Genomic DNA, 27,924 nt, shown 5'->3' with positions numbered 1-27,924 from the left:
CCTGTTTGAACCAGGATTTGAAACCAAACTTCTCCTCAGGACGATAGATGGGGCAATTCAGGTGAGATCCAATTAGGCCTTGCTCTAGCCTCTTTAGGGTTATTACTTCCTTGGTAGCTCAACATATGTACTCTTTACCTGCTTAAGTGTTCATAGCACAAGACTTTTTTTCAAATGATTCATATCGTCAAGTGTACCCATTCCAAATTTCATTCCAATCAAATGATCCACAGCTGGCAATCACGAGTGGCTTGATGTATTAAGAGGCCTAAGGCGAAAAATGAATTGAGGCCTTTTATGTATTTAAAAATTACTTTAAAAAAAATAATTTAAATATTGCTTAAACTCTATTCTCTTGTTAGATGCAAAATTACTAATTAATATGAACCACCTAGAATTTTTTTTTTTGATAATGTCTATAGACGCAAAAAAATTGACAAAACTTTTCACACCTGTTGATGTAACAAATTAATAGTGGTAAGTAAACAACGTGATGTTAGTGGTGGACCTAGATGAGAACTAGTAAAAGTTTACCAATTCAATTGTTGTGAAAAATCTTGTGAAATTTTTTGTGTATTGCTCTTTTTTTCTTTAGAAGTGCTAAATTCATAACATTTTCACATCAAATCCTAGATGTTAAGTTGTTACTAGTTTTAATTTGAACAATCCACTGAAATTACTTTTTTAACCACCAATAACATCCTGTTGTTTAGAATTTATTGTGAAAGTATTGTGAAAAATATTATGAACGTAAAATTTCTCTTTTGTAAAAAAATACTATTTTATTTATTGGCTAATATTTGGGCTTAATTAATAATATTAAATGAAGAAAATAGCTCTATTGATTAAAATTAGGGGCCCTTTTTTACTTGGGGCCTCAGGCAAATGCCTCTCTTGCTTATATGATCAACAACTACATTATACTAGATGCTTTAGCAAAATTCTTCTCCAAAAAAAAAAAAAAAAAAAAAAGATACTTTAGCAAAAGCAAGATCTTTTCATTTTTATTTAATTTTATTTGGACAACCATGCTCTTTAGTTGTAAGGCTTTTGAATTTCTCCCGGCCTTATACCCTTTGAGCAATATAAGTATGATTAGGTGGCTTCCCCACAACAATCCACTCTAACATCTTGTAAAAATTGTGATTAATTATGCCAAGCACTGTTGCATGTGAATAAACATGTTTGATTCAGAATAGCATTTCTCTTACAATTTTCTGCTAGGTTCGAAAATGGATAAAAGATATTGATTTACACCATTCTGTTTTTTGTGTCCATTGACTGACCACAATGTTAAATAGCCTAGCTCTCTATTTGGTTTGCTTTTCTAATCTTTCCCTCTTGCAGATGACTTGTCAACTGCCATTCCTCAGCTGTCAAAGAATGGTAATCTTCAAAAGATCCATAACCAATGGCTGACATGTAATGTGTGATCTATGCAAATTAACCAAGTTGATTCAAACCAACTTTCTCTGAAGAGGTTCTGGGGCCTGTTCCTTATTGTGGCATTGCATGCTTCATTGCTCTTATTGTGTTTTTTTGTAGGGTCAATACCGCAGATTTAGCGCCAGAGGCTGAGGAAAGGAGTGTTGAGGAGATTGAACGTGCAAGGCCTAGATGCACAATCCAAACAGCATGCTTCAAAAACTATTTTGTATATGGGAAAGAAGCATAGATCAAGGAGATTCTTATGTGGAATAGTGATAGCATGTGACAAGCTGACCATAGCTTGGATGGGCAATCCAAATTACCCCTCTCAAGTAAAATATGCTCTTTGGCTGGTGGGTTTTCTAATGCTTTTCTTTGGCAACAGCATAATCAATACATTTTCATCTATACTAATATATTTGTTTCTTCCTCTGATACTGCAAGTTAGACTGCTAGAATGATGTTGTTTACAGTCGATAGAAAATGCGAAGATGATCTGGGTTAGTATATTGAAGGAATCAGGCTATTCAAGAAGTAGACACCTTTTTATCATGCACGAGCTTATGGGAAGAAAAGAAAGGTTCTTTAGAAATGTGAGAATATTGTTTGCTATTGAGCTTTCTATTCAACTTCTTGATTTGCATAGCATTGTGGGGTTGTGTGGTTTGATCTTTTGTCATGTACCAAATAGAACAATGGGCAAAAAATCTGGAATGTAAAATCCTCTTATACATATACATCTATAATTTATAATACACATAAAACTGAAGACGTTAAACTTTTTTTTGACTTTTTCATATATTGCCATATAAGCTTTAAAAACCTTACAATTTTAAACATTATCTAACTTTTTTTCATTAATTTTTGAATGTTTATTTTGAGTATCCGTTTACCTAAATAGTCTTTTCTCTTGGTCGAAGTTTCTCTCTCTCATAGACCTTCTCCTACCTCACTCTCTCTCTCTCTCTCCCTCTTAGCTCTCAACCTCAATCACTCTTTCTCCCAACTTTTGCTTGGAGCAGTACAGCCGCTCCTCTTTCTCTCACACTTTGTCTGTGTGAACTCAGCCAACCACACAACCGAACCCTCATGTTCACAGGTGCCAAATGCCTAAAACACGCCAAGGGTCTCTTTTTTATCAGCAGCACTAACCCAAAAGAAGAGGTCAACAATACGCCATGCCTACAATTAAATCACGATTTTATCACATAAAGGCGGTCTCTTTCAAGTGGCTATGTGTTTCTAATTTGAATCTCAATTGTAGGTATTATTGTAGATCCAAGATTGGTGGTAAATTTTGGGTATTTAGGATCACTTATAATAGATTTTTTGGTGGGTTTGGTTTGATTCTTTGTTTGGTATTACTTTACTGGGATATCATATAATATAGGGATAAAAAATAAAAGAGATTCCCTGCCAATGCATTCTAACGAGACAGAACAAGGCAAAGGTTGTGTAGTATGAATTGAGGCATTGCGAAGCTTTTTTTTTTTTTTTTTTTCATAAAAGTTCCATAATTCTTCTTTAATATAAGTTTGTTGTTTTGTGAAGCTTTTTTTTTTTTTTTTTTTCATAAAAGTTCCATAATTCTTCTTTAATATAAGTTTGTTGTTTTCTTTGTTTACTGCATAATTTATTGTTTTTCCAGTATTTGTGCTCTGCTGGTTTTCATTCACCATTCTCACAGCTTTATGGACACTTGGTACCTAAAGAGGACGACCCATCATGACACCACCAGGTTCCTTATTTCATCCCTTAGAATTGGAAACTATTAATACTTCCTTTTGGATCTGTTTTCCTGACACATTTGTAGGGGTGCTCAAATAGCATGATGTATTTGGAGCTCGTAATGGTAGAATGCTTAACAGTTATTGAGATTTTCACATTTGATCTTATTCATCATTGGAGGGGTGCTGCTTTTCAATGCAGAGATAAGGATCAAAAATGTCAGCCTTGTGCACTTGTTTTGCCTTCTTTCTGCATTTTTTCAAGCAGTTTAGAAAATCCAACCTTTTAAACGAACATCTTTTAACCCATTATCTTTCACTACAAGTTTCCAAAACAATCTCTTTGAATTAAACTTTAGTGATAGAGTATTAGAATAACCACATTAGTTCTTCTAAAAGATTTAATCTATTTTAACCAAAAAAAAAAAACTTAGTTTTTCTATTTTACACCATCACTTTTACAAAACACCCATATCAGTCCATCTATTAGAGCATTCGCATCAGCCCAATTAAAGTCTTCTAAAATAGATATACAGTGTAAATTGTATACATTTTGAGCAAAAAAACACCCACATCAATGGGTGTAAAAATGGGCAAAATCATGTATATATTTTCACGAGCGACAATACCTGTGTAAATATACACGGGTACTGTAACTCGTGTATTTATTATTTTAATAATTTTCATTCGCCCCAAATTTTCTCTCTCTTCTCCGATGCACAACTACCTCAGAAACACATTTTTTTTTCCTCAGATGCACACAAACACAAACACACCCATACACAAACACATCCACACAAACAGACCCACGCACAAACAAACCCACACAGACAAACCAACAGAGAGATAGATCGGTGCTTGTGGTGCTTGGTTCGTGGATCAGCCGGTGAAGACACGATCTGGGTCGCCAGAGCTTGGTTCTGGGTCGCCGTGAACCTGGGTTCGTGGGTTGCCGTGAACCTCGGTTCGTGGGTCGCCATGAACCTTGATTCGTGGGTCGTCAGAGCTCGATTCGTGGGTCGCCGTGAACCTCGATTCGTGGGTCGCCGGAGCTCGGTTCGGCCAGTGAAGAACTGATCTGGGTTGTAGTTTTTGAGAAATAATGAGAGAAGGCAAAAGAGAGAAGGTAGAAGAGAGAGAGAGAGAGAGAGAGAGAGAGAGAGAGAGAGAGAGAGAGAGCTGTTCAGCAAAAATAAAAAGAGAGAGAGTAGAGAGAGAGAGAGAGAGAGAGAGAGAGAGAGAGAGAGAGAGAGCTGTTCAGCAAAAATAAAAAGAGAGAGAGAGAGAGATAACGCGCGTATATTAAGAGTCAGTTGAGAGAAATAAAAAAAAAAATGGGAAGAATGAATATTTTATTAAAATAACTTGTAAAATAAATGAGCTGATGTGGGTGTTTTGTAAAAGTGGTAGTGTAAAATAGAAAAAGTATGTTTTTAGTGTAAAAATGGATGTGTAAAATACAAATACTGATGCGAATGCTCTTATACACTATTTTATATAAATAATATTTTTATATCCTTTTTTTAATGTTATTTATCTCTACTATTTCTTTTTCTTCTTCTTACTCTTCTTTCTTCTTCTTTCTTTTTCCTTATCTCTCTGCCGTTTCCTCTTTCTTTTTCTTCCTCTTCTTTCTTCTTCTTTCTCTCACGGTCAGATCAACACTCCATCACAAGCACCACAACCATCAAAACCCACAGGCACCACCGATCTCTATTGACTCACAAGCACCTATCTACACCGCTAGTACCAATCCACATGCAGCAGCGACAATGGCGACGATGATGAAATCGCCTCTCCAATCCACGATCCATTAATCCACGATCACCAATCAATAATCCATAAGCAACGATCCACAATCAAAGCACCACAAGTACCGTTCTAGTCGACCCACGGCCACAAGTTCACAAAAATGCTCTCTCTATCTCTGTTGGTGTGTCCGAGTGTAAGTGTGGGTGTGTTTGATTTTTGATTGATTTTGGGGTGTGACCGTGTGTGGGTTTGTTTAATTTTTGGTTGATTTTGTGGTGTGTCCGAGTTGTGGTGGTGGTGGTTGGCGGTGCTGGGTTGCGGTGGTGGTGTTTGGCGGTGCTGAGTTGCGATGACGTGGGTGGTGGTGGTGGTGGTGGTGCTGGGACTGTGTGGTTGGCGGTGGGGGTTATCAGTTGCAGAGATTATGAGTTGAAGAGAGAAAGAGTCAAGGGAAGAGAGAATGTTAGATGAGAGAAATAATATTAAAATAATGTATAGAAGAGTTACGGTAATTGTGCATATATGCACGGTTACTATAGCACTTGTGCATTTATGCACAATTTTACACCCACTGATGTGAGTGTTTTTTTGGTCAAAATGTGTAAAATTAATTACTTTTTATATTTTGCAAGATTTTGCAACCACTAATGTGGTTGCTCTTAGCTTTTTAAATAAAGGGAAGCAAATGCTAGGACATTTATATTTATTTATTGAATTTTCAAAAAGGATTTCATTTTAGGACATCCTAAAATGGAATAAAGGCAACAATTTAGGAAAGAGAGAGTAGTAAAGAAGTGGAATTTCAAAGAGAACAAAATTTGAAGAAGAAAAACATGATATTTAGGAATGAAAAGTAAATGTCTGTTTGCGTCCGGCATTTTTGTTTAGTTTTTTAAAACTTCACTTTTTGCTCACTTTTACTTTAGCTTACTTTTAGCAAAAAGCCAAATAAATTGATGTCAAATGCACTCTAAGCATCTAAGAGAAGGATGAGGCATCCTTCAGGTTTGATAAGATGAAATGAAAAAAGAGAATAAAGAAGATTATAAAAAGATACAAAGATTTAGGCCATTGAAGTATTGATGATGCGAAAAAGTAGCTCCCAATCCTGGCTTACAAGTCAACTTCCAAGTTAGTTGACCTAAGGAACCACCTACCACCAGTAACAATAATCACTTAAACAAAACAAAACAAAACAAAAATAAAAATAAAAATATTAGCTCCTTGAACCAAGATAACATCTTGATCCTATATCATTACTAGTTGCAAAATCTCCCCAAGTCAATAAACTAGACCATCCCCATGGGACTTGGTGTTCTAGCGCAGCTGCAGTGTAAAATTACAATTTTTGAACACCATGCCATCTTTGATAGATGAAGGTTATGATTGGAGCCAGGAGCATTCATGTCATTTACATAAACAGATACTAATAATTTAGTTTTTCAAACTTCAATCTTTATCGTGAGAAGAAGCAACCCTCATCATTGAAACAGAAAGTCCTAATTTGTAAGCTCTCAACGAAGGCATGAAATAAGTGGATAGATTTCAGGAAAGGAAAACACAACAAATTCTACTAAGTACAGAAGATTAGAAGAAATGACCATGAATTTGGGTGATTCAAACTATTTGAGGCAATTGCTACAGACCCAAAAAAAAATGCTAAAACTCATTCAAAGCATGAATGTGCTAGTACCTTATGCCCTAAAAATCAGATATCCTAAGTTTGATTGCCATAAGAATTCCCCTAGATTACCTGATACACATATCTTGCGGGTGAGATCATGTATCCATGGTTTACTCCCCAAGAGTGGGTCCAAAAGGTCTTGCCTTGGTGAGGTTCTACGTCTTCAAATAAAAAACCTTGTGCCCTGAAAGCCAAACAAAGAAAGGAATCTGATTATTTATACATTCTCTGATATTCAAAGAATAATTTTAGTCGAAAATAGAGGAGTAACTCAAGTATACAGGAAGCATACAAGAGGTCCCTCAAAAATAAAATATTATACTCACAGAAATTTAAAAAATAAAGAAAATTGGCTACTTTTCATTATTAAGCAAGCACAAGAGCTTTAAGGCATTAGAACCTAAGATTTGAAAAAGCCCCAACTTCCAGTGGGATGAAAGAATGCTTACATTTCTCCTTGCAATAGAAAACATCTCATTGATCCGTGCTGCACCACTTTTTTCAATATCTGTAAACTCTGCACCAGAAGCAAAAACAACGGGCAACCACTTTCCTTTGCCAATGTCCTTGCAAAGAGTGTTTTCCCAGTTCCAGGAGGTCCAGAAAGAAGAACACCCTGTTACACGCACAATCATAATAAACAAATAAACAATCTTACCATTACAAATTTTTTTTTTTTTTTGGATAGTTACAACGGAGGAGAGGGGATTTGATATCTAAATGTCTCCGTTGGAAACATTAGGAGATGCCAACCAAACAAGTTACAAGGCTCTTGGTTATCTTTCTGTTGCATTATTATAAGTTAAAGAACAGATCAAATATAGAAGTCTCTATATTCACAATACTAGAAATAGTTACCCAAACAAATTTCACACCTTATTCACAATAATGCATGGTATTTCCTATGTAAATCAACTCAGAGAAGGTCCAATCATCACCACCTGATACCACCGGTACATTGATTTTGTGTCACCGACATCTCCTACTGGCTGGTTGAGCACAAAAAGTATGGGACTACGAGGATTTATATATGAGCACAAAAAGTATGGGACTTCCGAGGATTTATATATGACAAGATAAAAGCAAGGAAACAGCAGAGTTAAAAAATTTACCAGCTGTATTTTCTGCATTAGCCATGTGACAAAGAGCTGGTCATACTTTTTATATAGGAACGCTTAGAAATGATGTGTAGAAGCAACACAGACTCCCTTATAGGCCACAGAATCAATATTCCACGCAGTAATGCCACTAAAACTTTCAGCAACTAATGGATCTGACACTTGTGAAGGAGATGTACTTCAACTCCAAAACTGGACATATTCTCAAAGAAATGAGGGCCTAGGGAATATGGACCGGCCAAGTATTATAAATAAGTAATTATAAGCCAAGGATACATTTCAAATCTGGTACTAACAACCATCAGATGGAAGACTTGCAACATATTGTAATGGGAAAATTCGTTTCATTGTAACAAACAATCTCTTTACACCCTAAAAACAACAGCCGCTGGCTCAGAAACTGCATACTTACATTATTAAACGTTTGGACTGCAAAAGAGAATGAAATTTTTGAAAGGTGTTTAAAAACATTTGAAAAGACTCTAATGAGTGCAAATCCTAAGGTTCATTCCACAGGATTTTCATTGCTTGTCTAGTAACGCAGCCAGCATTTCAACAAATGATTTTGCATCAATTGTTTATATGAACTCTAAAGCTATGAACAAAATTTTCAACTTAAGCATACACAAGTGGTTATTATCAGATGAACCATGAAGCATTTCTACAACAAACAGATAGAAGACAGAAAGAAAATCCCATCTCAATCTAATTTCCAGGTTTTCACTCTTTTGAATTATCAAAACGAATTGGTAGTGCTGAGAGTTAGATATAGAAACACCACCTAACCAACAACTTAAATCAATGAGTTCAATTATGTTATATTAATAAATCATTTTTTTAATTAATATTAACTAATTATTCTATTACTACTCCACTAACCATCTTTAAGTTTCATTAACCACTCTATTATTCTTATTATTTTTTTATTAATATCTAAAGAATGACTCTATTACTCAACTATAAATAAATAAATAATATTAAAATAAAATAAAAAAATAAAAAACAATACAAAAATTACGGTTCTCATACTTTTCTTCCACTTAGGAAGAAAATATTAAAAATAATTAAAATCTGATAAATCTAATAGTAACGAGATCTCATATTTTTTATCCACTTGGGAGCCAAAATATTAAAATCTGCCAGTTTCAGTTAGCTCATCGGTAAAAACAGAATGAAGAGAAGCAAATCAACCCCTCCCGTGTAAACCCAATATGCATTAAAAAGTTAAAAAGTGCACCAAACATTAACGAAATTCAAAGTACCGTCAAACAATAGAATTAAAAATAAAAATAAAAAACTAAGTTTTTCTTTATCTATTTTCTTGGGAGGCAAACAGGTTTGGGCTGGAAGATGGTGGATGAGAGAGCCCGTGTAAACTGGGGATAATTGTGACCCTGGGTGTCAGGGTCAAGATATCCAAACTGACACACTTCACAGTCCGGTTGTGAAAAATTTCACATCCATAAAAGTGTGTCAGGTTGGGTATCTTAACCCTAACAACCTGTCTCACAGTCATATTACTCCAGATCGAAGGAGACGAAGAAAACATCAACTGCGTTAGGTCTCTCGAACTCGTGCGGCGGAGGAAGAAGAAATCGAGTTTGTCATGGCTTTTATAGAGGCCAAACAGTGCAACCTGTGGCTGTGATTTTACAAATTTGTCCTTTATTTTATAAAATTTAAAAAAAGAAATCATTTCATGAATATTTAGTGGGCTAGTATTGAGTCCAAAACCAAAAAGGTCCAAAACTGTGGGCTGTAGTGGTATTTGATCGGTGGCCATGAGTATGAGGATAAAGCGGAGAACAGGTGTAGGGGAAGCTACTAGGACTACCCATACGTGGAGTGGTGTCTTCACCTCCAAGTGTAAAACGATCTAGCGTTGACTGTTTATGGTGGGTAGGACGGGGACCCCTAATCAATAATTAAGGCCTGTAAACAACTTTGACACAACCTATTAATCTAATGCAAATGAACACAAATTGAAACATCCAAATTGTAGTTATCTCATCAATTTAAGTTTGGATGAAGTCGGTTTCTCAAAAAATTTAAAAAGTTTGGATGAGGTCTAAGCTTCTTGCTTAAGGTGACAATCATTGTAGTTACCAATAATGAAAATATCGATTTGGATGAGAAACTTTTGAGAACTGATCATTGAAAACAGTAGTACATAATAAGAAGTTTGTTGTAAAATTTCAGTTACTAGCAAAGTTATAACTCAAATCAATGGCTCTTAAACCCATAATATATTCTTCATTCTTCCTCTAGGCAGCAAAATAAAAAAAATTAAGTATATCTCAAAGCATCACATCCATTCAGAAGTTGATACAAAGTCAAAAACACAATTTAGCATATGGTTGGCCAGTATTTTTGAAAATATAAAATTCAATTCAAACAAATAGTAGTTGCTTTTTTTTTTTTTCTTTTTTTTTTTTTATGGGATTTTGTATAATTTGCTAGTTTGTATGATAGCATTACAAACCTATCACCAAGAAAAATAGCACCATAAACAGGACAGGAGAACCTGAAAAAAAAATTAAAAGAAAAAAGGGGGAGAAAAAAAAAATTAAATTATGTAATAGAAAAAGTACACTTACATGCCTAATCAATACAAAATGAATAAGAACATTAAAATCTTCTTGTTGCATTGAATTTAGGTAAAGAATCTTATTAAAACACGATCATATTATGGTAAAAATCTCAACAGTGTATGAAAGGATAAGCTCATAAGACACAACTTTATGAGATCCCTCTTTTTCCTGTTTAGAAATGATGCTACAATACCACCACACGTCTGTGGTCTGTGGTGTGATGGTATCACTCCATAAATACTTATACTTATTGAGTGTAAGGGACAAAGACTAGAGTTCAAATATTCATAAGAGAGTTTCACACACCTATACACTTAGATTAGGCTAGAGTAGAATTTATATCTTGTATAAAAAATTTAAAGAAAAAAATGATGTTACAATTAATGGCAGATGAATATGCCAATTAACATAAATAAAATAGAAATTATGGGGATCATCTGTTACATGTAAGTTTCCATAAGCATTAGCCTTAAAAGATAGATCGATCCAGCAAAAGTGCAAGTTAAATCCTTAATATGTACTTAAAATGACACTCAAAACAGCAAAATAAATCCACCAAATAAGCAAATTAAGAATATCTAAATTCCATTAGAACTTTTTGAAATTGATTAGGCATTTGAAAACGTCACTGAAACCCACAACGTAGACAAATTAACAATACCATGTTTGGTTATGTTATTTAAATAATAGTTTTTATCGTTAAAACAACACAACATGTATTTTCACAACATTTTTTCACCCACACATATTTTGCATATGGTTGGCCGGCATTTTTGAAAATATAAAATTCAATTCAAACAAATAATAGTTGCTTTGTTTTTTTTTTTTTCAAGGGATTTTGTATAATTTGCTAGTTTGTATGATAGCATTACAAACCTATCACTAAGGAAAATAGCACCATAAACAGGACAGAAGAACCTGGAAAAAAAAAATTTAAGAAAAAAGGGGGAGAAATAAAATTAAATTATATAATAGAAAAAGTACTCTCACATGCTCAATCAATGCAAAATGAATAAGAACATTAAAGTCTTCCTGTTGCATTGAATTTAGGTAAAGAATCTGATTAAAACATGAACATATTATAGTAAAAATCTCAACAGTGTATGAAAGGATAACCTCATAAGACAAGACTTTATGAGATCCCTCTTCTCTCTATTTAGAAATGATGCTATAATACCACTGCACATCTTTGGTGTGATAGTATCACTCTACAAGAATAAGTGCTTATAGGGTGTGAGGGACAAGGATTAGAGTTCAAATATCCACGAAAGAGTTTCACACATCTAAACACTTAAATTAGGATAGAGTAGAATTTTTATCTTATATAAAAAAAAATGATGTTACAATTAATGGTATATCAATATGCCAATTAACATAAATAAAATAGAAAGAATGGGGCTCTTCTGTTACATGTAAGTTTTCATAAGCATTATCCTTAAAAGATCGCTCAATCCAGCAAAAGTGCAAGTTAAATCCTTAATTTGTACTTAAAATGACACTCAAACCAGCAAAATAAATCCACCAAGTAAACAAATTAAGAATATCTAAATTCCATTAGAAAGTTTTGGTCCATAAATTGTGATATTATTCAATTTCAACAAGTAGAATTTTTGAAATTGATTAGGCATTTGAAACGTCACTCAAACCCACAACGTAGACAAATTAAGAATATCATGCTTAGTTATGTTGTTTAAACAACAATAACACGTATTTTTACAACATTTTTCCCCCCAAACATATTTCTACAGCACTAAAACAATGTTACTAAAACAGCATTATCCACACATATTTCCATTAACATTGAACTTTCTAATTCATGGTTTCCTAAATGGTTATATTTTTCAATTTAAACAAGTAGAATCTTTTTACATCAATACTAAAGACTTACCATTCACAAAAGATTAACGATATGAAGCACGCAATTTTAACCATTTGATCTTTTGCTTTTACAAAACAATTCCCCATATTAACATCAGTGGGAGAAATAAAGTAGACACAAGATTCAAATAACAAACCACCACTTTGATATCGTCATATATAACTTGTCCAGAAAATCAAAAAATAAAAACAAGTGGGAAATTTAACCATTTATATTCATTATCTCTTAATAAAACCTGACCTGTCCCAAAAGCCTCAAAAGATGGGTACTGGACATGTCATTAACTCTTTTACAATTATGCTTTAAGAGATACCACCTGCTCAAGAAACACAGACAAGTAATCAGTGAGTGAAAATTATTGTATAGTCTCGGATTATACTCCCTCGAGACAAAATCGAAAAATCATAGGCTTCGAGAGCTCGAGCTTTTGGAGTTGCTGTGGTGTGTGTCAGGGGTAACACTTCTGCTTTGGAAGATCACCAGAGGTCTAAGTTCAAAATGTTATCTCTGTTCTTCAAAAGATCCATAACCAATGGCTGACATGTAATGTGCGATCTATGCAAATTAACCAAGTTGATTCAAACCAACTTTCCCTGAAGAGGTTCTGGGGCCTGTTCCTTATTGTGGCATTGCATGCTTCATTGCTCTTATTGTATTTTTTTGTAGGGTCAATACCGCAGATTTAGCGCCAGAGGCTGAGGAAAGGAGTGTTGAGGAGATTGAACGTGCAAGGCCTAGATGCACAATCCAAACAGCATGCTTCAAAAACTATTTTGTATATGGGAAAGAAGCATAGATCAAGGAGATTCTTATGTGGAATAGTGATAGCATGTGACAAGCTGACCATAGCTTGGATTGGCAATCCAAATTACCCCTCTCAAGTAAAATATGCTCTTTGGCTGGTGGGTTTTCTAATGCTTTTCTTTGGCAACAACATAATCAATACATTTTCATCTATACTAATATATTTGTTTCTTCCTCTGATACTGCAAGTTAGACAGCTAGAATGATGTTGTTTACAGTCGATAGAAAATGCGAAGATGATCTGGGTTAGTATATTGAAGGAATCAAGCTATTCAAGAAGTAGACCTTTTTATCATCCACGAGCTTATGGGAAGAAAAGAAAGGTTCTTTAGAAATGTGAGAATATTGTTTGCTATTGAGCTTTCTATTCAACTTCTTGATTTGCCTAGCATTGTGGGGTTGTGTTGTTTGATCTTTTGTCAGGTACCAAATCGAAAAATGGGCAAAAAATCTGGATTGTAAAATCCTCTTATACATATACATCTATAATTTATAATACACATAAAACTGAAGACGTTAAACTTTTTGTTGACTTTTTCATATATTGCCATATAAGCTTTAAAAACATTACATTTTTAAACATTAGCTAACTTTTTTTCATAAATTTTTGAATGTTTGTTTTGAGTATCCGTTACCTAAATAGTCTTTTCTTTCTCTTGGTCGAAGTTTCTCTCTCTCATAGACCTTCTCCTTCCTCTCTCTCTCCCTCTTAGCTCTCAACCTCAATCACTCTTTCTCCCAACTTTTGCTTGGAGCAGTACAGCCGCTCTTCTTTCTCTCACACTTTTGTCTGTGTGAACTCAGCCAACCACACAACCGAACCCTCATGCTCACAGGTGCCAAATGCCTAAACCACGTCAAGGGTCTCTCTTTTTTATCAGCAGCACTAACCCAAAAGAAGAGGTCAACAATACGCCATGCCTACAATTAAATCACGATTTTATCACATAAAGGCGGTCTCTTTCAAGTGGCTATGTGTTTCTAATTTGAATCTCAATTGTGGGTATTATTGTAGATCCAAGATTGGTGGTAAATTTTGGGTATTTAGGATCACTTATAATAGATTTTTTGGTGGGTTTGGTTTGATTCTTTGTTTGGTATTACTTTACTGGGATATCATATAATATAGGGATAAAAAATAAAACAGATTCCCTGCCGATGCATTCTAACGAGACAGAACAAGGCAAAGGCTGTGTAGTATGAGTTGAGGCATTGCGAAGCCTTTTTTTTTCTTTTTTTTTTTCATAAAAGTTCCACAATTCTTCTTTAATATAAGTTTGTTGTTTTCTTTGTTTACTGCATAATTTATTGTTTTTCCAGTATTTGTGCTCTGCTGGTTTTCATTCACCATTCTCACAGCTTTATAGACACTTGGTACCTAAAGATGACGGCCCATCATGAAACCACCAGGTTCCTCATTTCATCCCTTAGAATTGGAAACTAGTAATACTTCCTTTTCGATCTGTTTTCCTGACACATTTGTAGGGGTGCTCAAATAGCATGATGTATTTGGAGCTCGTAATGGTAGACTGCGTAACAGTTATTGAGATTTTCACATTTGATCTTATTCATCATTGGAGGGGTGCTGCTTTTCAGTGCAGAGATAAGGATCAAAAATGTCAGCCTTGTGCACTTGTTTTGCCTTCTTTCTGCATTTTTTCAAGCAGTTTAGAAAATCCAACCTTTTAAACGAACATCTTTTAACCCATTATCTTTCACTACAAGTTTCCAAAACAATCTCTTTGAATTAAACTTTAGTGATAGAGTATTAGAATAACCGCATTAATTCTTCTAAAAGATTTCATCTATTTTACCAAAAAAAAAAAAAACTTAGTTTTTCTATTTTACACCATCACTTTTACAAAACATTCATATTAGTCCATCTATTATACACTATTTTATATAAATAATATTTTTATATTCTTTTTTTAATGTTATTTATCTCTACTATTTCTTTTTCTTATTCTTACTCTTCTTTCTTCTTCTTTCTTTTTCCTTATCTCTCTGCCGTTTCCTCTTTCTTTTTCTTCCTCTTTTTTCTTCTTCTTTCTCTCACGGTCAGATCAACACTCCATCACAAGCATCACAACCATCAAAACCCACAAGCACCACCGATCTCTGTTGACTCACAAGCACCTATCTACACCGCCAGTACCGATCCACATCATCGATCCACATGCAGCGGCGACAATGGTGACAATGATGAAATCGCCTCTCCAATCCACGATCCATTAATCCACGATCACCAATCAATAATCCATAAGCAACGATCCACAATCAAAACACCACAAGCACTGTTCTAGTCAACCAACGGCCACAAGTTCACAAAAATGCTCTCTCTATCTCTGTTGGTGTGTCCAAGTGTGAGTGTGGGTGTGTTTGATTTTTTATTGATTTTGTGGTGTGACCGTGTGTGGGTTTGTTTAATTTTTGGTTGATTTTGTGGTGTTTCCGAGTTGTGGTGGTGGTGGTTGGCGGTGCTGGGTTGCGATGGTGGTGTTTGGCGGTGCTGAGTTGCGGTGACGTGAGTGGTGGTGCTGGGTCTGTGTGGTTGGCAGTGGGGGTTATCAGTTGCAGAGATTATGAGTTGAAGAGAGCAAGAGTCAAGGGAAGAGAGAATGTGAGATGAGAGAAATAATATTAAAATAATATATAGAAGAGTTACGGTAACTGTGCATATATGCACAATTTTATACCCACTGATGTGGGTGTTTTTTGGTCAAAATGTGTAAAATGAATTACTTTTTATATTTTGCAAGATTTTGGTTGCTCTTAGCTTTTTAAATAAAGGGAAGCAAATGCTAGGACATTTATATTTATTTATTGACTTTTCAAAGAGGATTTCATTTTAGGACATCCTAAAATGGAATAAAGGCAACAATTTAGGAAAGAGAGAGTAGTAAAGAAGTCGAATTTCAAAGAGAACAAAATTTGAAGAAGAAAAACATGATATTTAGGAATGAAAAGTAAATATCTGTTTGCGTCCGGCTTTTTTGTTTAGTTTTTAAAACTTCACTTTTTGCTCACTTTTACTTTAGCTTACTTTTAGCAAAAAGCCAAATAAATTGATGTCAAATGCACTCTAAGCATGCTAAGAGAAGGATGAGGCATCCTTCAGGTTTGATAAGATGAAATGAAAAAAGAGAATAAAGAAGATTATAAAAAGATACAAAGATTTAGGCCATTGAAGTATTGATGACGCTAAAAAGTAGCTCCCAATCCTGGCTTACAAGTCAACTTCCAAGTTAGTTGACCGAAGGAACCACCTACCACCAGTAACACTAATCACTTAAACAAAACCAAAACCAAAAAAAAAAAAAATCTTAACTCCTTGAACCAAGATAACATCTTGATCCTATATCATTACTAGTTGCAAAATCTCCCCAAGTCAATAAACTAGACCACCCCCATGGGACTTGGTGTTCTAGCGCAGCTGCAGTGTAAAATTACAATTTTTGAACACCATGCCATCTTTGATAGATGAAGGTTATGATTGCAGCCAGGAGCATTCATGTCATTTACATAAACAGATACTAATAATTTAGTTTTTCAAACTTCAATCTTTATCGTGAGAAGAAGCAACCCTCATCATTGAAACAGAAAGTCCTAATTTGTAAGCTCTCAACGAAGGCATGAAATAAGTGGATAGATTTCAGGAAAGGAAAACACAACAAATTCTACGAAGTACAGAAGATTAGAAGAAATGACCATGAATTTGGGTGATTCAAACTATTTGAGGCAATTGCTACAAACCAAAAAAAAATGCTAAAACTCATTCAAAGCATGAATGTGCTAGTACCTTATGCCCTAAAAATCAGATATCCTAAGTTTGATTGCCATAAGAATTCCCCTAGATTACCTGATACACAAATCTGGCAGGTGAGATCATGTATCCATGGTTTACTCCCCAAGAGTGGGTCCAAAAGGTCTTGCCTTGGTGAGGTTCCACGTCATCAAATAAAAAACCTTATGCCCTGAAAGCCAAACAAAGAAAGGAATCTGATTATTTATACATTCTCTGATATTCAAAGAATAATTTTAGTCGAAAAGAGAGGAGTAACTCAAGTATACACTATACAGGAAGCATACAAGAGGTCCCTCAAAAATAAAATATTATACTCACAGAAATTTAAAAAATAAAGAAAATTGGCTACTTTTCATTATTAAGCAAGCACAAGAGCTTTAAGGCATTAGGACCTAAGATTTGAAAAAGCCCCAGCTTCCAGTGGGATGAAAGAATGCTTACATTTCTCCTTGCAATAGAAAACATCTCATTGATCCGTGCTGCACCACTTTTTTCAATATCTGTAAACTCTGCACCAGAAGCAAAAACAAAGGGCAACCACTTTCCTTTGCCAATGTCCTTGCAAAGAGTGTTTTCCCAGTTCCAGGAGGTCCAGAAAGAAGAACACCCTGTTACACGCACAATCATAATAAACAATCTTACCATTACAATTTTCTTTTCTTTTTTTGGATAGTTACAACGGAGGAGAGGAGATTTGATATCTAAATGTCTCCGTTGGAAACATTAGGAGATGCCAACCAAACAAGTTAGAAGGCTCTTGGTTATCTTTCTGTTGCATTATTATAAGTTAAAGAACAGATCAAATATAGAAGTCTCTATATTCACAATACTAGAAATAGTTACCCAAACAAATTTCACACCTTATTCACAATAATGCATGGTATTTCCTATGTAAATCAACACAGAGAAGGTCCAATCATCACCACCTGATACCACCGGTACATTGATTTTGTGTCACCGACATCTCCTACTGGCTGGTTGAGCACAAAAAGTATGGGACTGCGAGGATTTATATATTAGCACAAAAAGTATGGGACTTCGAGGATTTATATATGACAAGATAAAAGCAAGGAAACAGCAGAGTTAAAAAATTTACCAGCTTGTATTTTCTGCATTAGCCATGTGACAAAGAGCTGGTCATACTTTTTATATAGGAAACGCTTAGAAATGATGTGTAGAAGCAACACAGACTCCCTTATAGGCCACAGAATCAATATTCCACGCAGTAATGCCATTACAACTTTCAGCAAGTAATGGATCTGACACTTGTGAAGGAGATGTACTTCCAACTCCAAAACTGGATATATTCTCAAAGAAATGAGGGCCTAGGGGAATATGGACCGGCCAAGTATTACAAATAAGTAATTATAAGCCAAGGATACATTTCAAATCTGGTACTAACAACCATCAGATGGAAGACTTGCAACATATTGTAATGGGAAAATTCGTTTCATTGTAACAAACAATCTCTTTACACCCTAAAAACAACAGCCGCTGGCTCAGAAACTGCATACTTACATTATTAAACGTTTGGACTGCAAAAGAGAATGAAATTTTTGAAAGGTGTTTAAAAACATTTGAGAAGACTCTAATGAGTGCAAATCCTAAGGTTCAATTCCACAGGATTTTCATTGCTTGTCTAGTAACGCAGCTAGCATTTCAACAAATGATTTTGCATCAATTGTTTATATGAACTCTAAAGCTATGAACAAAATTTTCAACTTAAGCATACACAAGTGGTTATTATCAGATGAACCATGAAGCATTTCTACAAACAGATAGAAGACAGAAAGAAAATCCCATCTCAATCTAATTTCCAGGTTTTCACTCTTTTGAATTATCAAAACGAATTGCTAGTGCTGAGAGTTAGATATAGAAACACGACCAAACCCAACAACTTAAATCAATGGGTTCAATTATGTTATATTAATAAATCATTTTTTTAATTAATATTAACTAATTATTCTATTACTACTCCACTAACCATCTTTAAGTTTCATTAACCACTCTATTATTCTTATTATTTTTTATTAATATCTAAAGAATGACTCTATTACTCAACTATAAATAAATAAATAATATTAAAATAAAATAAAAAACAATACAAAAATTACGGTTCTCATACTTTTCTTCCACTTAGGAAGAAAATTGATTTTGCATCAATTGTTTATATGAACTCTAAAGCTATGAACAAAATTTTCAACTTAAGCATACACAAGTGGTTATTATCAGATGAACCATGAAGCATTTCTACAAACAGATAGAAGACAGAAAGAAAATCCCATCTCAATCTAATTTCCAGGTTTTCACTCTTTTGAATTATCAAAACGAATTGCTAGTGCTGAGAGTTAGATATAGAAACACGACCAAACCCAACAACTTAAATCAATGGGTTCAATTATGTTATATTAATAAATCATTTTTTTAATTAATATTAACTAATTATTCTATTACTACTCCACTAACCATCTTTAAGTTTCATTAACCACTCTATTATTCTTATTATTTTTTATTAATATCTAAAGAATGACTCTATTACTCAACTATAAATAAATAAATAATATTAAAATAAAATAAAAAACAATACAAAAATTACGGTTCTCATACTTTTCTTCCACTTAGGAAGAAAATATTAAAAATAATTAAAATCTGATAAATCTAATAGTAACGAGATCTCATATTTTTTATCCACTTGGGAGCCAAAATATTAAAATAATTAAAAATCTCTTCTCAAGTAACAATAGAATTAAAAATAAAAATAAAAAACTAAGTTTTTCTTTATCTATTTTCTTGCGAGGCAAACAGGTTTGGGCTGAAAGATGGTGGATGAGAGAGCCCGTGTAAACTGGGGATAATTGTGACCCTGGGTGTCAGGGTCAAGATATCCAAACTGACACACTTCACAGTCCGGTTGTGAAAAATTTCACAACCATAAAAGTGTGTCAGGTTGGGTATCTTAACCCTAACAACCTGTCTCACAGTCATATTACTTCAGATCGAAGGAGACGAAGAAAACATCAACTGCGTTAGGTCTCTCGAACTCGTGCGGCGGAGGAAGAAGAAATCGAGTTTGTCATGGCTTTTATAGAGGCCAAACAGTGCAACCTGTGGCTGTGATTTTACAAATTTGTCCTTTGTTTTATAAAATTTAAAAAAATAAATCATTTCATGAATATTTAGTGGGCTAGCTTTGAGTCCAAAACCAAAAAGGTCCAAAACTGTGGGCTGTAGTGGTATTTGATCGGTGGCCATGACTACGAGGATAAAGCGGAGAACAGGTGTAGGGGAAGCTACTAGTACTAACTACCCATACGTGGAGTGGTGTCTTCACCTCCAAGTGTAAAACGATCTAGTGTTGACTGTTGATGGTGGGGAGGATGGGGACCCTAATCATAATTAAGGCCTGTAAACAACTTTGACGCAACCTATTAATCTAATGCAAATGAACACAAATAGAAACATCCCAATTGTAGCTATCTCATCGATTTAAGTTTGGATGAAGTAGGTTTCTCAAAAAAATAAAAAAAATAAATAAAAAGTTTGGATGAAGTCTAAGCTTCTTGTTTAAGGTGAAAATCATTGTAGTTATCAATCTATATGTCATGATTATTGAAAATATAGATTTGGATGAGAAACTTTTGAGAATTGATCATTGAAAACAGTAGTACATAATAAGAAGTTTGTTGTATAATTTCAGTTACTAGCAATGTTATAACTCAAATCAATGGCTCTTAAACCCATAATATATTCTTCATTCTTCCTCTAGGCAGCAAAATAAAAAAAATTAAGTATATCTCAAAGCATCACATCCATTCAGAAGTTGATACAAAGTCAAAAACACAATTTAGCATATGGTTGGCCAGTATTTTTGAAAATATAAAATTCAATTCAAACAAATAGTAGTTGCTTTGTTTTTTTTTTTTAAGGGATTTTGTATAATTTTCTAGTTTGTATGATAGCATTAGCACCATAAACAGGACAGAAGAACCTGAAAAAAAAAATTAAAGAAAAAAGGGGGAGAAAAAAATTAAATTAAGTAATAGAAAAAGTACACTCACATCACATGCCTAATCAATGCGAAATGAATAAGAACATTAAAGTCTACCTGTTGCATTGAATTTAGGTAAAGAATCTAATTAGAACACGATCATATTATGCTAAAAATCTCAACAGTATATGAAAGGATAACCTCATAGGACATGATAACTTCATAAGACACGACTTTATGAGATACCTCTTCTCCCCATTTAGAAATGATGCTACAATATCACTGCACATCTTTGGTGCGATAGTATCACTCTACAAGTATAAATAGTTATGGAGTGTGAGAAACAAAGATTGAAGTTCAAATCTCCATGAAAAATCCTTACACACTTATACACTTAGATTATGGTAAAGTAGAATTTCTATCTTATATAAAAAAAATTTTAAAAAAAAATGATGTTACAATTAATGGCATATCAATATGCCAATTAACACAAATAAAATAGAAAGAATGGGGATCTTCTGTTACATGTAAGTTTCCATAAGCATTAGCCTTAAAAGACCAATCGATCCAGCAAAAGTGCAAGTTAAATCCTTAATTTGTACTTAAAATGACACTTAAACCAGCAAAATAAATCCACCAAGTAAACAAATTAAGAATATCTAAATTCCAATAGAATTTTTTGAAATTGATTAAGCATTTGAAAACGCCACTCAAACCCACAACATAGAAAAATCAACAATACCCTGTTTGGTTGTGTTGTCTAACAACAGTTTTCGTTGTTTAAACAACACAACATGGATTTTCACAACATTTTTTAACTCACATATTTAGCATATGGTTGGCCGGTATTATTGAAAATATAAAATTCAATTCAAACAAATAGTAGTTGCTTTGTTTTCTTTTCATGGGATTTTGTATAATTTGCTAGTTTGTATGATAGCATTACAAACCTATCACCAAGGAAAATAGCACCATAAACAGGACAAAAGAACCTGGAAAAAAAATTAAAAGAAAAAAGGGGGAGAAAAAAAATTAAATTATATAATAGAAAAAGTACACTCACATGCCTAATCAATGCAAAATGAATAAGAACATTAAAGTCTTCCTGTTGCATTGAATTTAGGTAAAGAATCTGATTAAAACATGATCATATTATAGTAAAAATCTCAACAGTGTATGAAAGGATAACCTCATAAGACCCGACTTTATGAGATCCCTCTTCTCCCTGTTTAAAAATGATGCTACAATACCATCGCACATCTTTGATGCGATGATATCACTCCACAAGAATAAGTACTTGTGGGGTATGAGTGTCAAGGACTAGAGTTCAAATACCATGAAAGAGTTTCACACACCTATACCTTTAGATTAGGCTAGAGTAGAATTTTCATCTTATATAAAAAAAAATTTAAAAAAATGATGTTACAATTAATGGCATATCAATATGCCAATTAACATAAATAAAATAGAAAGAATGGGGATCTTCTATTACATGTAAGTTTCCATAAGCATTAGCCTTAAAAGATCGATCGATCCAGCAAAAGTGCAAGTTAAATCCTTAATTTGTACTCAAATTGACACTCAAACGAGCAAAATAAATCCACCAAGTAAACAAATTAAGAATATCTAAATTCCATTAGAAAGTTTTGGTCCATAAATTGTTATATTATTCAATTTCAACAAGTAGAATTTTTTGAAATTGATTAGGCATTTGAAAACATCACTCAAATCCACAACGCAAACAAATTAAGAATATCCTGTCTAGTTGTGTTGTTCAAACATTAGTTTTCATTGTTTAAACAACATAACACGTATTTTCACAACATTTTTTCCCTCGCACATATTTCTACGATACTTAAAACAATGTTACTAAAACAGCATTACCCACAAATATTTCCATTAACATTGAACTTTCTAATTCCTGGTTTCCTAAATGGTTATATTTTTCAATTTAAACAAGTAGAATCTTTTTACATCAATACTAAAGACTTACCATTCACAAAAGCCTAAAGATATGAAGCACGAAATTTCAACCATTTGATTTTTTGCTTTTACAAAACAATTCCCCATATTAACATCAGTGGGAGAAACAAAGTAGACACAAGATTCAAATAACAAACCACCACTTTGATATCGTCATATATAACTTGTCCAGAAAATCAAAAAATAAAAACAAGTGGGAAATTTAACCGTTTATATTCATTATCTCTTAATAAAACCTGACCTGTCCCAAAAGCCTCAAAAGATGGGTACTGGACATGTCATTAACTCTTTTACAATTATGCTTTAAGAGATACCACCTGCTCAAGAAACACAGACAAGTAATCAGTGAGTGAAAATTATTGTATAGTCTCGGATTATACTCCCTCGAGACAAAATCGAAAAATCATAGGCTTCGAGAGCTCGAGCTTTTGGAGTTGCTGTGGTGTGTGTCAGGGGTAACACTTCTGCTTTGGAAGATCACCAGAGGTCTAAGTTCAAAATGTTATCTCTGCCAGATCTACCGTTATGCTCTTCCTCTCTGCTCCTCTCCGAACATTAGCCTCAGCCTATCTGTTTGTCCATCTGTATTTTTTTTTCTTTTTTTTTTTTTATGGGATTTTGTATAATTTGCTAGTTTGTATGATAGCATTACAAACCTATCACCAAGAAAAATAGCACCATAAACAGGACAGGAGAACCTGAAAAAAAAATTAAAAGAAAAAAGGGGGAGAAAAAAAAAATTAAATTATGTAATAGAAAAAGTACACTTACATGCCTAATCAATACAAAATGAATAAGAACATTAAAATCTTCTTGTTGCATTGAATTTAGGTAAAGAATCTTATTAAAACACGATCATATTATGGTAAAAATCTCAACAGTGTATGAAAGGATAAGCTCATAAGACACAACTTTATGAGATCCCTCTTTTTCCTGTTTAGAAATGATGCTACAATACCACCACACGTCTGTGGTCTGTGGTGTGATGGTATCACTCCATAAATACTTATACTTATTGAGTGTAAGGGACAAAGACTAGAGTTCAAATATTCATAAGAGAGTTTCACACACCTATACACTTAGATTAGGCTAGAGTAGAATTTATATCTTGTATAAAAAATTTAAAGAAAAAAATGATGTTACAATTAATGGCAGATGAATATGCCAATTAACATAAATAAAATAGAAATTATGGGGATCATCTGTTACATGTAAGTTTCCATAAGCATTAGCCTTAAAAGATAGATCGATCCAGCAAAAGTGCAAGTTAAATCCTTAATATGTACTTAAAATGACACTCAAAACAGCAAAATAAATCCACCAAATAAGCAAATTAAGAATATCTAAATTCCATTAGAACTTTTTGAAATTGATTAGGCATTTGAAAACGTCACTGAAACCCACAACGTAGACAAATTAACAATACCATGTTTGGTTATGTTATTTAAATAATAGTTTTTATCGTTAAAACAACACAACATGTATTTTCACAACATTTTTTCACCCACACATATTTTGCATATGGTTGGCCGGCATTTTTGAAAATATAAAATTCAATTCAAACAAATAATAGTTGCTTTGTTTTTTTTTTTTTCAAGGGATTTTGTATAATTTGCTAGTTTGTATGATAGCATTACAAACCTATCACTAAGGAAAATAGCACCATAAACAGGACAGAAGAACCTGGAAAAAAAAAATTTAAGAAAAAAGGGGGAGAAATAAAATTAAATTATATAATAGAAAAAGTACTCTCACATGCTCAATCAATGCAAAATGAATAAGAACATTAAAGTCTTCCTGTTGCATTGAATTTAGGTAAAGAATCTGATTAAAACATGAACATATTATAGTAAAAATCTCAACAGTGTATGAAAGGATAACCTCATAAGACAAGACTTTATGAGATCCCTCTTCTCTCTATTTAGAAATGATGCTATAATACCACTGCACATCTTTGGTGTGATAGTATCACTCTACAAGAATAAGTGCTTATAGGGTGTGAGGGACAAGGATTAGAGTTCAAATATCCACGAAAGAGTTTCACACATCTAAACACTTAAATTAGGATAGAGTAGAATTTTTATCTTATATAAAAAAAAATGATGTTACAATTAATGGTATATCAATATGCCAATTAACATAAATAAAATAGAAAGAATGGGGCTCTTCTGTTACATGTAAGTTTTCATAAGCATTATCCTTAAAAGATCGCTCAATCCAGCAAAAGTGCAAGTTAAATCCTTAATTTGTACTTAAAATGACACTCAAACCAGCAAAATAAATCCACCAAGTAAACAAATTAAGAATATCTAAATTCCATTAGAAAGTTTTGGTCCATAAATTGTGATATTATTCAATTTCAACAAGTAGAATTTTTGAAATTGATTAGGCATTTGAAACGTCACTCAAACCCACAACGTAGACAAATTAAGAATATCATGCTTAGTTATGTTGTTTAAACAACAATAACACGTATTTTTACAACATTTTTCCCCCCAAACATATTTCTACAGCACTAAAACAATGTTACTAAAACAGCATTATCCACACATATTTCCATTAACATTGAACTTTCTAATTCATGGTTTCCTAAATGGTTATATTTTTCAATTTAAACAAGTAGAATCTTTTTACATCAATACTAAAGACTTACCATTCACAAAAGATTAACGATATGAAGCACGCAATTTTAACCATTTGATCTTTTGCTTTTACAAAACAATTCCCCATATTAACATCAGTGGGAGAAATAAAGTAGACACAAGATTCAAATAACAAACCACCACTTTGATATCGTCATATATAACTTGTCCAGAAAATCAAAAAATAAAAACAAGTGGGAAATTTAACCATTTATATTCATTATCTCTTAATAAAACCTGACCTGTCCCAAAAGCCTCAAAAGATGGGTACTGGACATGTCATTAACTCTTTTACAATTATGCTTTAAGAGATACCACCTGCTCAAGAAACACAGACAAGTAATCAGTGAGTGAAAATTATTGTATAGTCTCGGATTATACTCCCTCGAGACAAAATCGAAAAATCATAGGCTTCGAGAGCTCGAGCTTTTGGAGTTGCTGTGGTGTGTGTCAGGGGTAACACTTCTGCTTTGGAAGATCACCAGAGGTCTAAGTTCAAAATGTTATCTCTGCCAGATCTACCGTTATGCTCTTCCTCTCTGCTCCTCTCCGAACATTAGCCTCAGCCTATCTGTTTGTCCATCTGTATTCAGTTGCTGCTCGAAAAATTACCTAAGAAAAAAAATAATAAAAACAGAGGCAAAGATTAATCCTTTAACCAAAAGAAAAAGAAAAAGAAAAAGACATGGTGATAGGAGCAAGAACATAAGGTTGACTCAAACAACAAAGACATTGACACTCTTCTTCGTCTGTTTACTGCATAAACATTAAACAAGGATCAAAAACAAGCAACTACAAAGTTTTAGATTGAGAGTCGTCGACAAAGTCTTTGTTTATTTCTCACCTCTTCTCTCTCTTCTTTCTCGTTCTTATCTATTTTAGGTGGTTGAATGACTTGTGCTTAAGGACAAAAACGGTGAGTTTTGGGGTCAGCAAATGGCAATGATATTAAAACTGTAAGCATTGGCTAATAATTAAATGGGCTTGAATGGGTTGGGTTTAGTTCGGCTAGGAGGACTGGTTTGGTTTTCCTATATATAGGTCGGGCTAACCCGACCCAACATCTAATTGCCCTAGCCAAAAAAACGTACTCCATGGCCGAACCTTCCAAGCGCCTCTACCAGCACCATTTGCCACCGCAAACACCGGCTGTGGTTCCAAATCCAAACCTCTCCTCTCTCTCTCTTCGATTTGGCCCTAAAATAGGCTCTAGGGGCGTGTGGGTTATAGATCGGCGTGTGTGTTGATGTAATTTTGTGTTCATGGGTAGGTGAGTGTGAATTTATACAAATTGTGAAATGGGTCAATTTCCTTTGTGAGTGAAAATTGTGAAATGGGTCTGTGTTTGGTGTGGGTGAAATTTTTGTGTAACTGTGTGTTGGTGTCGTGTCTCCGTGTGAATGGGTGATGTATAAACAGATTTTGTCAATTTTCTTTCTCTCTACTGTTTTTTCCACGTCCTTCTCTCTGCTTTGCTTTCATGTTGCTGTTTGGCTGAAAATGGAACACAAAAATTAAATTTTGAGAATCTAAGTCAGATCAGAAGAAATAACCGGTGAGGAAATGAAAAAAAAGGGGGTGAGGAATCTCTCTGTTGTGTCTGGTTTGGTCTTTGAATGTTGAATAATGAGATCCTTGCTGTTTTTGCTGCTCTTTTTTTTTTTTTTTTTTTGCTTCCATTCTCTTTCTGAGATTTTTTGTGGGTTTTCTTTCTTTTGGGTTTTTTTTGCTGCGTTTTGGGTGAATCTTTCTAGGTGTATCTGGTGTTTTGCTTGCTGGGTTTGCTAATGCCATGTTTGGTTGGGTCGTGTGAGAGGAATTTTTGTGGGGGGAGTTAAGGCTATGTTTGGTTTACTAAATTTTGTGATAAGAAGGGAATTTCTCATTTTTAGAGAAAAGAAGTGTGTGGGAAAATTTAGGACATTTTTGCCCTGTGGCCAGCTTGCAATTTTATTTTATTTTTTATCTCTTGATGTTATGAGTTATGACTTGGGGAAGAGGCCTGATTTAATTTTGTTGCATTCTCTCGATTAATGAGATTTAGACAAGTGTCTTCTCCTATGGCGAACAAAAAACTTGTTTCATAACTGTTTTTTCTCTTGATTTTTTTTTTTCCAAAAAATATTTTCTATTTTTAAGTTTAAAAAACTTGTTTGATAACCTAAAATGCACAGGAAATAAAAATTATTCTTAAAATCTAATTTGTAAAGGGGACTGAAAACAGTCTTTTATATATTTTCAGTTTTTAATTTTTAAAAATTAATGAAAATACACATTTAATTTAATAAATTTATCTCATTTAATGAGTTAGAGTTAAAATTCAAATCTTAATAACAACATATTTTAATTTTTTATATTTTCTTTTCAAAAAATTATTATTTTAATTTCAATTAACTAAATTTTTTTTTTTCAAAAATATGAAAAAATTATTTTTTTTTTCTTTATATTCTCAAAAATATGTTTTTAAAAATAGAAAATAAAAACAGTTACCGAACATAATTTAAATATCTGCTTTCTATGTAG

General features: G+C 33.5%; 2 protein-coding genes across 35 annotated transcripts; both read right to left on the bottom strand.

The window, feature by feature from the left end:
• Nucleotides 1–977: 977 nt before the first annotated feature.
• Nucleotides 978–12,683, bottom strand: LOC112015144 (ATP-dependent zinc metalloprotease FTSH 12, chloroplastic). Of its 17 annotated transcripts, XM_065783137.1 has the most exons (8): nucleotides 12,420–12,683; nucleotides 11,177–11,218; nucleotides 10,192–10,233; nucleotides 7,986–8,081; nucleotides 7,533–7,864; nucleotides 7,041–7,207; nucleotides 6,661–6,775; nucleotides 3,687–4,233 (listed from the first exon to the last, which is right to left on the bottom strand). In XM_065783137.1, exons 5-8 carry the CDS (start codon nucleotides 7,719–7,721, stop codon nucleotides 4,156–4,158), a joined length of 549 nt encoding a protein of 182 aa, XP_065639209.1. In that variant the 5' UTR covers nucleotides 7,722–7,864; nucleotides 7,986–8,081; nucleotides 10,192–10,233; nucleotides 11,177–11,218; nucleotides 12,420–12,683; the 3' UTR covers nucleotides 3,687–4,155. The 17 variants fall into 17 exon arrangements, 14 of the variants coding, with proteins under 14 accessions (XP_065639211.1, XP_065639209.1, XP_065639203.1 ...); XM_065783131.1 differs by lacking the exon at nucleotides 7,986–8,081 and having other exon boundaries at nucleotides 7,533–7,929; XM_065783136.1 differs by lacking the exon at nucleotides 7,986–8,081 and having other exon boundaries at nucleotides 7,533–7,901.
• Nucleotides 12,684–12,826: 143 nt separating this feature from the next.
• On the bottom strand, nucleotides 12,827–27,291 carry LOC112040968 (ATP-dependent zinc metalloprotease FTSH 12, chloroplastic). 18 transcript variants are annotated; one of them, XM_065783119.1, is made up of 7 exons: nucleotides 26,246–27,291; nucleotides 26,107–26,157; nucleotides 25,644–26,013; nucleotides 23,416–23,457; nucleotides 17,885–18,266; nucleotides 17,230–17,396; nucleotides 16,594–16,957 (listed from the first exon to the last, which is right to left on the bottom strand). In XM_065783119.1, exons 5-7 carry the CDS (start codon nucleotides 18,021–18,023, stop codon nucleotides 16,937–16,939), a joined length of 327 nt encoding a protein of 108 aa, XP_065639191.1. In that variant the 5' UTR covers nucleotides 18,024–18,266; nucleotides 23,416–23,457; nucleotides 25,644–26,013; nucleotides 26,107–26,157; nucleotides 26,246–27,291; the 3' UTR covers nucleotides 16,594–16,936. The 18 variants fall into 18 exon arrangements, 13 of the variants coding, with proteins under 13 accessions (XP_065639199.1, XP_065639200.1, XP_065639191.1 ...); XM_065783123.1 differs by lacking the exons at nucleotides 23,416–23,457; nucleotides 25,644–26,013; nucleotides 26,107–26,157; nucleotides 26,246–27,291 and adding exons at nucleotides 20,847–20,893; nucleotides 21,023–21,087; nucleotides 21,727–21,768; nucleotides 23,001–23,342 and having other exon boundaries at nucleotides 17,885–18,113; XR_010632913.1 differs by lacking the exon at nucleotides 26,246–27,291 and adding an exon at nucleotides 17,649–17,787 and having other exon boundaries at nucleotides 16,524–16,957; nucleotides 25,644–26,238.
• Between the last annotated feature and the right edge of the window lie 633 nt (nucleotides 27,292–27,924).

This window comes from Quercus suber, unplaced genomic scaffold (genome assembly GCF_002906115.3).
Source record: "Quercus suber isolate HL8 unplaced genomic scaffold, Cork oak 2.0 scaffold_329, whole genome shotgun sequence".
NCBI classification, from domain to species: domain Eukaryota; kingdom Viridiplantae; phylum Streptophyta; class Magnoliopsida; order Fagales; family Fagaceae; genus Quercus; species Quercus suber.
This window is presented reverse-complemented; position numbering and strand designations above follow the sequence as displayed.

Coding starts and splice junctions, on each gene's coding strand:
- LOC112015144 (XM_065783137.1), bottom strand. CDS start 7,721: ATGCAGAAAATACAGCTGGTAAATTTTTTAACTCTGCTGTTTCCTTGC. Junction 6,776..7,040: donor TTTCTATTGCAAGGAGAAAT/GTAAGCATTCTT, acceptor TTTGGCTTTCAG/GGCACAAGGTTTTTTATTTG. Junction 4,234..6,660: donor CCGCAAGATATGTGTATCAG/GTAATCTAGGGG, acceptor ACTACAACCCAG/ATCAGTTCTTCACTGGCCGA.
- LOC112040968 (XM_065783116.1), bottom strand. CDS start 23,036: ATGTCCAGTACCCATCTTTTGAGGCTTTTGGGACAG. Junction 18,114..23,000: donor TTTTGAGGCTTTTGGGACAG/GTCAGGTTTTAT, acceptor ATATTCCCCTAG/GCCCTCATTTCTTTGAGAAT. Junction 16,958..17,229: donor TTTCTATTGCAAGGAGAAAT/GTAAGCATTCTT, acceptor TTTGGCTTTCAG/GGCATAAGGTTTTTTATTTG.